This window comes from Elephantulus edwardii, unplaced genomic scaffold (genome assembly GCF_000299155.1).
Source record: "Elephantulus edwardii isolate Elephantulus edwardi_28Jun2011 unplaced genomic scaffold, EleEdw1.0 scaffold00032, whole genome shotgun sequence".
Classification (NCBI taxonomy): Eukaryota; Metazoa; Chordata; class Mammalia; order Macroscelidea; family Macroscelididae; genus Elephantulus; species Elephantulus edwardii.
The window spans coordinates 8684418-8694791 of record NW_006399782.1 but is presented as its reverse complement, the minus strand read 5'-3'; the positions used below and the strand labels follow the sequence as shown (position 1 = coordinate 8694791).

The 10374-nt window shown below is 40.9% G+C and overlaps 1 protein-coding gene across 1 annotated transcript in view; it reads right to left on the bottom strand.

Annotated features, from left to right (window-relative positions):
* PARP9 (poly (ADP-ribose) polymerase family, member 9) overlaps positions 1–10374 on the bottom strand; it is a 72803-nt gene that overhangs the window by 15059 nt on the left and 47370 nt on the right. Inside the window, exons 6-7 of the mRNA XM_006884308.1 lie at positions 9462–9601; positions 8525–8699 (exon numbers count right to left, since the gene is read on the bottom strand). Of these exons, the coding sequence (XP_006884370.1) occupies positions 8525–8699; positions 9462–9601 (315 nt within the window). The remainder of the gene's footprint in view (positions 1–8524; positions 8700–9461; positions 9602–10374) is intronic.

Sequence of the window (10374 nt, the reverse complement as noted above, 5' to 3'; positions counted from 1 at the left end):
ACTATCTGCACACCACTGTGATCCTCTGAGAGCAAGCACTTACAACTCTCTCAGATCAAAAAACAACAACAACAACAACAAAAAAAACCCCCAACTCTCTCAGACCACTTCATAAAGGCTTGCTTGTTCCTTGGGACCAACTTATTTCCTTTCTCTCTCTCTCTAAACTCTTTATCTTTATTTAACACCCATCACACTTCCTAATTACTCAGAGGCAATGTTAGTATAAATTAAAATGTAAAAAATGAAAAAGAAAAATTAGTTCCCAAGGGGGAAAAAAAGGTTTTGTATCTATGTAAAGTATTTTTGAGATCCTTCTCATCAAAGTAATTATCTTTGTCCTTTAAACACAGGGAGTATCTATGCCTGTTGAGAAAAGGGTACCAAATTTAAAAGCAGAATTGATTAACAATATGCTAAGAGAAAAAAATCAGATATGAAAGATCTGAAATATCTTGAAAAGGACAGTGAGTAGATTAATGGTTACTTCGGGCTGGAGATTGGAAGCAGGGGTGGCGGTTGGGATGGCTGATGGCAAACAGGCACAATTAAGTGAGTGAACTTTTTGGTGTGATGGAAATATTCTAAAACTTGGCTGCTCAATTCCATAAAGTTACTTAAAAAGGAAAAAAATCATCTAACTGAACAAATAAACATGGGATTATATTTTAAAAGCCCACAAATTAAACAATCTTAAGTGACAAGGTAGTACTTTGAGATAAAAAGAAATTCTTTTCCTTTCTGGAAGTTTTTTCTTGCTCTTTATTCCTCTACCTTTTGAACTCTTGTTACTTATTGCCTTAGGGGTCAAAATATGCATGTGTGTTTGCCTGTATAAGAAAGATAAAAGAGTGTGTCTGAGAGAGATAAATTTGCTTTGAATTCACAGAAGAGAATATCCTCTTGAGAGTCAAGCATTTAAAGACACATTTTCTGAGAGAAAAAGTTTTATAAGCCAGATGACTAAAAACCTAAAGGATTCAAACATGAAATATATACCCTACATGACAGGGGAGTAGGTTTTTTGGCTCAAGGCAGACAGAAGTTATTCTAGCTGATGGGAAGAGAAGAATCAAAAGGGATATGAGTCTAGCTCTGGGGGCTCACTGAGAAGCGGCTCATTTCACTTCAAACCCTGCCGAGAGAAAGCCCTGGTGGTCAAGATGAACTCTCAGAAAAAAACTGGGAGGATTCCCAGAGCAGGAGGAATCTCTGGCTCTCTCTGCCAGGAGCAACTCCTTCATTCAGGCTGGGTGGAGAATAGAGTAAATGGAAGATGTCCAGGAAAATAAGTAAGGAACTGTCCTTCCTGTAAGATGTGTATCTCAGTTTAGAAGACATATACAAAACTCATCTGTGCGGCAACAGGGGTATAGACGTGGTCTAGAGGGTGTAAGTGTTCCCTCGGGCATGAAAGGGTGAGGGGATAAATCACCCCTCCTCTCCTAACGCCCAGCCCCCAAATCACAAGGCCACTTAAGACTGCAGCCTGTGCCAACAGGTAACAGAAGAAAGAAAGAAGACAGCTGGCCTGAAGACACATAGGCACTAAGGTTGGAAGAGGGGCAGGCCTAAGTAACGCATTACAGCTGCATCAAGTAACATTTCCTGTTGGTCAGAGACTGTAAGTATCTTCGGTTTATCCTTTGTCTAGGTAGATGCTACTTTTGGTCTCAGCCTGCCTATGCCTAGATGGGAATTAAATAGTGTTGCTACACATGGCCTCCAGTGTTGCTTTTTGGCGTGTTCTCTGGGTTTGGACTAATTAAAGGGCCTAAACCAGAACCTTTCAGATAGGGATCCCTTAAGCATGTAAAAGACAAAGTGACTTGTTTGTTTTTAAATTTTATTTTATTTTACTTATTTTTGTGTGCATGTACCATCAAATCAGATCTGACTGGTACAGGAGGAGCTTGTCCCTCCTTCCCCGGCAGAGCATCTGGTGGATTCGAACTGTGCGCCTCTGGGATTGTAGTTGCAGTTCCTTGCCACTAGGCCACCAGAGCTCCCCAAGACAAAGTGACTTGTATAGACCCTTCATAAGAAGACAGGACACAGGCATTTAAGGACAAGGGGGTACTAGTGAGCAAGCCCAACTAGTGAGCAAGCCCAGAATGGCTAATCTCAGCAAGTGAGAGGACAGAAGGAGGTGGGGGGACGGATCCCAGTAACTGCAGTTGTAAAAGCTAAGAAAGGTAGTTTGTTGCAGCACACTGGCAAAGACAGACTGCTAATGAAAAGTGGAATGGGCCTCCCAACAGCACAGCTCTTTCCAACACCTAAAATGGCTACGACCCTCAAGAAAATTTCTACAAATTACCCTGGTGGCTGAGTGGCAAGAAGGTGCACTGCAATCCCAAAGGCACAGGGTTAGAGGCCACCAGCTGCTCCGCTAGCTACTAACTGCCTCTGAAACCCCACTGGAGGATCAGCTATGGGTTGGCTTTAACTGTGAGATACAGAACAATAATAACAAAATCTCCTTTTTTTTTTTTTATGTGTGTACCGTCAAATTGGATCTGACAGGTACAGAGGCGATTGTTCCTCCTTCTTCAGCAGAGCATCTGGTGGATTTGAACTGTGTACCTCTGGGCCTGCAGTGCAGCTTCTTGCCACTAGGCCACCAAAGCTCGCCGACAGGAGAGACTCTTGATATGAGCAAAAAAAGTCTTATCAGAGACAAGATATTCATAAACATAGAAAGGAAAAGAAAAGAAGCTACTTTGGATATTCTTAATTAAGGTTATTGTTAGGTGCCATCAGGTCAATTTCAACCCATCGTGACTCTATGAACAACAGCTCTGTATCCTGTCCTAGGCATCTTCTCTCTTATACTTCAGCCCATTGTTACAGTCACTGGGTCGATTCATCTTATTAAGGGTCTTCCCCTCTTTTACTGACCCTCTCTGCCTTGTTGTTGTTATGTGCCGTCGAGTCGCTTGCAACTCATAGCGACCCTATGTACAACAGCCCTAAACCCTGCTCTATCCTGTGCCAACCGCACTGCCTCTGACACACCCATAACGATTACCTTACCAAGTATAAAATCTTTTCCCAAGGACTAGCCTCTCCCAACAGCATGGCTGAAGTATGTGAAAGGAAGTTTCACATCCTTGCCTCTAAGAAGCACCCTGTTATTTAAAAAAAAAAAAAATAGTCAACTAAAAAAATAAAAAGAAGCACGCTGTTTGCCTTTCTTCAAGACATATTTGTTAGTTCTTTTGACAGTTCATAAAATATTTAATATTCTTCTCCAACACCACAACGCAAAGGCATCAATTCTTCCTCCATCATCCTTACTTATTTTCCAACTTTCAGATGCATAGTAAGTCATTGAAAAGACTCTGGATTGGGTCAGGCACACCTTAGTCTTCAAACTAACATCGATGCTCCACAGCTCTTTGGAGAGATCCTTGACAATAGATTTTCCTAATGTCGTGTCTTTTGATTTCTTGATTTGCTAGTACCACAGGTGTTGACTGTGGATGCAAGTAAGTTATCATTGTGGACAATTCCAACCCTTTCTCCATCTATCATGATGTTGCCTACTGGCCCAGTGGTAAGGAATTTTGGGTTTTTTGATATTGAGATGTAATCCATAGTGAAGGCTGTTGTCTTTGATCTTCTGCAGCATTATGATGTCTTCATAAAGTCCAACTTCCTGAATTATTTGTTTCAGTCAGTATGCTGACTGAAAAGGTATGGAGAAAGGATACAACCTTGACACACAACTTTCTTGCTTCTTGAATACAATTAGGGGTTGGTTCTAGGATTCCTAATTTTCTCAATGTTAGCTATAATTTGTTGTGATCCACACAGTCAAAAGCCGTTGTACAGACAATAAAACACTAAGAGACATCCTTCTAATATTGTCTGCTTTCAGTCAAGATCTATCGACTCAATATTAGCAATGGTATTTCTGGCGCTACAGCCTGTTCTAAATCTGGCTTGAATTTCTAGTACTTCTCTGTTGAGTCACTGTTCTAACTATTTTTAAAATAATCTTCAGCAATATTTCACTTACATGTAATATTAATGATACTGTTTGATAATTTTCACATCATTCTATTGGATCATATTTCTTGGGAATGAGAACAAATAGAAGAAAAAAACTCCAGTCACTTGACCAGGTGTCTGTTTTCCATATTTCTTTTGTTTTTAATTTTCTACTAGTTTATTTACAAAATTTGAATACAAATTTGAACAATTTTCAATTTCCCTCAAATTCCCCCATCAAATTCTACAACCCAATGATTAATACCCCTTTCCCCATGCACATCCTCAACCCTCTGCTTCCAGCCTCTCCAACCCCTCTTGGATCCTTATATTCATTCTACAATATTGGTTTTATACAATATCTATCCTTGTGAGACTGAGTTAGTTAACTTCACATAATGCTCTCCAGTCCCTCCCAAGTTAGGTAATAATTTACAAAATCATTGCTCCTGCATGCTACATAGTTCCACTGTCTTCCATATTTCTTGGCACAGCCTTTGTTGAAATATATCAATTGGTATTTCATCAATTCTTGGGCCTTTCACTGTAGCTTTGAACTTCATTACCATTGGTTATTCATTGTACACTACTTCCTGAAATGGTTACATGTCCAGCCAATTCCTTTTGGTACAGTGATTCTGTGTATTCTTTCCATTTCATTTTGGTGCTTCCTGGATCATTCAAGATTTCCCCCTATAAAATATGACAGTATTGCAATGTAAGGCTTGAATTTGTTTTTCTGCTTAAGAGTTCTTCTCTTTTTATTTTCTGACTCCAGCTCTTTGTACATTTTTAGTAATACTTTGCTTTGTCATTATGAGCTATCCTTTGGGATCTTCTGCTCATCTCTTTTACGTCAATTTCTTCCCTTTGTTTTGTCTTCTTGATGCTCTAGTGCAATTTTCAGAGTCTTTTCTGACACCCATTTTGGTCTCTTCTTTCTTCCTTATTTTTAAAATGATGTCTTGCTTTCTTCATGGGTGTTGTGTGAGTTGGAAGCAACCCACAGCTGACCATCCTGCAGATTTTCAGAGATAGTAAATCACTCGGGAGGGGACTGCCCACCCTTCTCCTCTGGTGGAGCAGCTAGTGGATTTGTACCATGTGCCTTTAGGATTGAGAACTAGCAGATTCCCTTTGCCCAGGTCAGTGGGGGATAAAAACGTACATGAAATAGGTCTCAGGCTTGCTCCCTTTTGTTCTTCAGGGGTTATATTTCTTCTAAGATTCTAGCATCTTATAAGATAAGAGACGAAATAAGCTTGAAACATAAACCCTTCAGCAAGTTTTCAAAGTCCTTTAATCACTGGGGAGGAGACTGACCAGAACAGATGGTGGATTTGAACCACTTGCCTTTGGGATTGTAGCACAGCTCCTCCCCACGAGGCCACCAGTGCTCCCAAGGGATAAGGTAAGTATGCCTAAGAGAATCTTTTTAAGGGGTGACATTAAGAAAACACGGTGGTTTCTGCAAACTGACTTTTTGGAGATAGGATTTCTTTTTTTTTTTTTTTAATATACTCAATACCCAAAGCAAATAGCTATTTCTGCTGAGCTTGAGCATTGCTGAATGCTTTCATGCTAAAGCAGAAGCAAAGGACAGAGAAAGATCACCATCCCCACAATCCCTTTTTCACCTGCTCTACCACCCAGGATCACATTCTGTGATCCAACAGAATATGGAAATTATTAACCAATATCATGAATCCCACACAAGCAAAATACTGCTGAAGAACATTTAAAAATAGCTAGAACACTACATAGACAGAGGACTTAGAGAATTTCAAGCTAGATTTAGGAGCAGGCATGGCACCAGAGATATCATTGCTGATATCAGATGAATCCTAGCTGAAAGTAAAGAATACCAGAAAAATGTCCATTTGTATTTTATTGAGTATGCAAAGGCATTTGACTGTGTGGATCATAACAAATTATAGCTAACACTGAGAAGACTTGGAATTCCAGAACACTTAATTGTGCTTATGCGAAACCTATATCAAGACCAAGAGGCTGTTATGCGAACAGAGCAAGGGAACACTTGTTAGTGTTGCTGTTGTGCATCACTGAGTTGGAACTGACCCATGGCTGACCCTCTGGCAGGTTTTCAGAGGCAGTTAATCTCACAGGAGGGAATTTCCCATCCTTCTCCCATGGAGCAGCTGGTGGCCTTATGGTTTAAAATTAAGAAAGGTGTGTGTCAGTGTTGTATTCCTTCTCTATATCTATTCAGTCTGTATGATCAGCAAATTACTTGAAAAGTTGGATTCTGTAAAGAAGAATGTGGCATCAGGATTAGAGGGAAACTCATCAAGGTTACGTTGGTATACAAATGACACAACCTTGCTTGCTGAAAGTGAAAGTTGAAGCAGTTGCTGCTGAAGATCAAAGAATATAGCTTTCAATATGGATTGCATCTCAACGTCAAGGAAAAAAAAAGATTCTCGCCATTGGACCTATAGGTAAAATCATGATAGTTAAAAGATTGAGACCATCAACGACTTCATCTTACGTGGCTCCACAATCAACATTCTCGGTACCAGTAGTCAGATCAGGAGTCGTATTGCACTGGGTAAGTCTGTAGTTAGGGATCTCTTCAAATTATTGAGGAGCAATGATGTCAGTTTGAGGACTAGGGAGTGTCAGATTCAGGCCACGGTCTTTTTAATCACTTGCTATGCAACTGAGAGCTAGACAATGAGTAAGGATGAGAACATAACGGATGCTGTTGATGCTGTTGGAGAAGAGTACTGATAATCCTATGGGTTGCCAAAAGAACAGATACGTCTTAGACAAGGTGCAGTTAGAGTGCTCCTGGGAGGCAAAGATGATAAAACTTCACCTTACATACTTTGGGCATGTTGCTAGGAGAGGCTATTCCTTGGAGAGAGTTTGGCAAAAGAGAGGAAGACACTTAACCAGATGGATTGACACAGTGACTGCAGTAATGGGCTTGATTGTGTCAGGGATTGTGAGGATGGCACAGGATTGGACAAGGTTCACATCAGATACAGTTCAGATACAGAGATGTTCTTATCTGTGGAAGCAAGAGAGCCAGGTAAAGCTCCTTTGTAAAGCCACAAAGAAACAGGTCCCACTCCCGAGTTTTGTTAAGACTGTACATTGTTGTAGTTGTTACAAATGCTGGATAGCAATGATTTTAGTGAGAAGAGCTACTCATAATAGCTTCAGGAGCAATTACAAGTTGTGGATACTAGTGCTCTCTTCGGTAGCACATATATAAAAACTGGAACGATACAGAAAGATGAGCATGACCCCTGCACAAGGATGACATGCAAATTTGTGAAAGATTCAATTTTTTTAAAAATAAGTTCTTATCGTCTATTAGGGTTTTTTCCACTCTTATTACTTTCCTGCCCCCTCCCTGGTAACTACACGAGAATTATTTTTTCTAAGTGTAAGCTTTTCTTTATTATTGTTGTTCTGTATTGTAGAGTCGAAACTGACCCATAGCTGACCCTCTGGTGGGTTTTCAGAGGCAGTTAATCACATGCGAGGAGATTGCCCATCCTTCAGTGGAGCAGCTGGTGGCCTAGAACCAAGTACCTTCAGGATTGCAGTACAGCTTCTTGCCACTAGGCCATCAGAGCTCACTTTTCTTACCTGTATTCCATATATATATACATATACATATACATATACATATACATATACATATACACAAACCAAACAAGTTGTGGATATTAAAGACTGTCCATTACTTTGCTGGTTACATTCCAAGACTTTCTGATGGGAATTAAATGCCTTGATTTTATCTCCAGGTATTGGCTTTATGCCAATGTTCATCCCAGGAACTGCCCATGAATTCTTTTTAGAGGAGAGAGAAGCTGATTTCCAGACCCTTTGCTTTCTGGAAACCAAGATTGTCAGAGTTACCTCCAGAGCAAGGATGAGGCTACAGATTTTGAAAGGTAAAGATGAAGAGCCACATATTTAATGGGCCAGACAACAATCAATCTGCACTGCTAGACCACCACTACACCCTCACTTATTAACATCACTCAACTTTTTTGCCTCCTTTGGACAGAATGTTTTCCTTTCTGTGGAAAAACCAGGAAAGCGGACAACATCACAATTAAGTTTTACAACTGAAAAGAGACACAGAAGCTACAATAGAACTGCCAGGGCTAAAAGGCTCTTAAGATGTTATTTACTTTTCTGGCTGGATGTAATCCATTCACTATCTGGCTGCAGGAAATGAAGAGGACAGAAAGACTGGCTTCATTAAATTCAGGAAATTAAAGACTGAGGATGGCTCGTGGTGCTGACAGTAATTTTGATGGAAGATAAGTCAGCAACAGCAAACAAACAAACAGTATGTTGAGGAAGGCGCTCTCTGCAGACAGGACATCAGAATACAGAAGGAACAACGAATTTTAGATGTTTTTTGGTTATACTCTCATGAAGATAAAACTCAGCATCCACAAAAGCTATGAAGGAAAAATTAAAAATAGGACCCCTGTAAATGAATTCCCACAGGCAACCTTGACAGGAAGAGGCTGACACCTACCACAGGGCTCCGAGTACATTCTCTGAAAGCCAACTCTGTAGACCTCCTGGCAGAACTGCTGTGGGACTTGTTGAAACAGCCTGTGACTCACGGGCTCCCTCTGGGCACTTGCTTCCATCATTTTCTTCTTCACTTGGAAGACAGTGCTCAGAAAATCATTTTTTATCTCCTCCACCTGTAATCCAAGGAAATTAGAAACTGAGAAAGAGGCTGGGGAATGGCTACTTAAACAGTCTGCTACAATACTTCAGGAGCAAAGGCATTTATGTGCAGATTACTTTGCAAGTAATTGATTTTTCATATATAGTCATATCAAATCCATTGCTGTTGAGCTGGGATCAACTCATAGCTGACCTTCTAGCAGGTTTTAGAGGCTGTGAATGGCACAAGAGGAGAATGCCTATTTTTTTTCTCCCTTGGAGCAGCTGGTGGATTCGAACTGTCTTCCTTTCCGGTTGGCCTCTCCCTACCCACTAGGTTGTCAGATTTCCCTTAGATAGTTGTACAGGAGTCTCCTTTCCCCAATCTCCTCCTAGTTTGTCTGGGCAATGACTACGTACCAGACAAAGGACATAGTAATATGTGTATAAACAGTATGGGCAGAGTCTCTGTCCACTTAGAATTCTGCAGGATCCTGCATAGATAAACAAGTACAGGCGATAAATGCTATTCCATTTACTTTCCTTTGCTCTGATATAGACAGCTGTTGTCTGGGTCATAGATCTACCCAGCTATCCATCCTGAAATCATCTCTACTTCCTGGCTTCACTTATACCCCTCAAACTTGTCCTCCCTGCCCATCTTCCAGTTCTATCCACTCCTAGGATTCCAGGTCAGTGAGCAGCTGGTTCAGCGTTATCAGAGGTAAGCTTTTCTTTTCGTCACACTAGTTAATGAATAGCAAGATGAGCTAGACCCTCCTCTTAATGAAGCATACCTTTATAACCTGCAAGCCACATTTTTCGAACTCTTTCTTTCTATCCCGAAGTGCTGGAGATGAAAACCCTTTACGACATTTCATGTACGGGCCAAATTTCATTTCTTCCAGGAATTTTGGTTGGTGCTCAGCCCATCGTCCTAAAAAATGAGTAACATAAACGTTTGCCTGAATAGTCTATGAGAGGGGAAACATATGTAAAGAAAATTGGGGGAAAAGTTGAAGTATTTGATGGAAAAGATAAGTATTATGTCTCATTCAGATTAGGGCATGCAAGAAGACATATCATGCTGTGAAAGTTAAAGGATAAAATAGAGGAGTAATAGATCTGTATGACAACAGAAGTTGACTCAGGATCGAGCAAGATTCAGAGCTGTTGTTCATAGGGTCATTATGACTCACAGTCTACTGTTGTTGTTATGTCCCGTCAACTCGCTTGCGACTCATAGCGACCCTATGTACAACAGCCCTAAACTCTGCTTTGTCCTGTGCCAATCACACCGTCTCTGACACTCCCATCCCTATTATCCCAGTCACTGAATCAATCCACCTCATAGAGGACCTTCCCCTCCTGCGCTGTCCCTCCACCCTTCCAAGCAGGATGTCCTTCTCCAAGGACCGGTCTCTCCTCACAACATGTCCAAAGTATGTTAGACTGAGCCTCAGAATCCTTGCCTCCAAGGAGCAGCCCAGTTTAAACCCTCCCTCTCCAGGATGAATCTGTTTGTTTTCCTAGCAGTGCATGGTACTCTCAATAGTATTCTCCAGCACCACAGCTCAAAGGCATCAATTCTCCTTCTGTCCTCCTTGGTCATTGTCCAACTCTCTGATGCCTAACAAGTGATTGCGAAGACCCTGGCCTGTATCAGACACAACTTAGTCTCCAGAGAGACACCATTGCTCTTCAGTACTT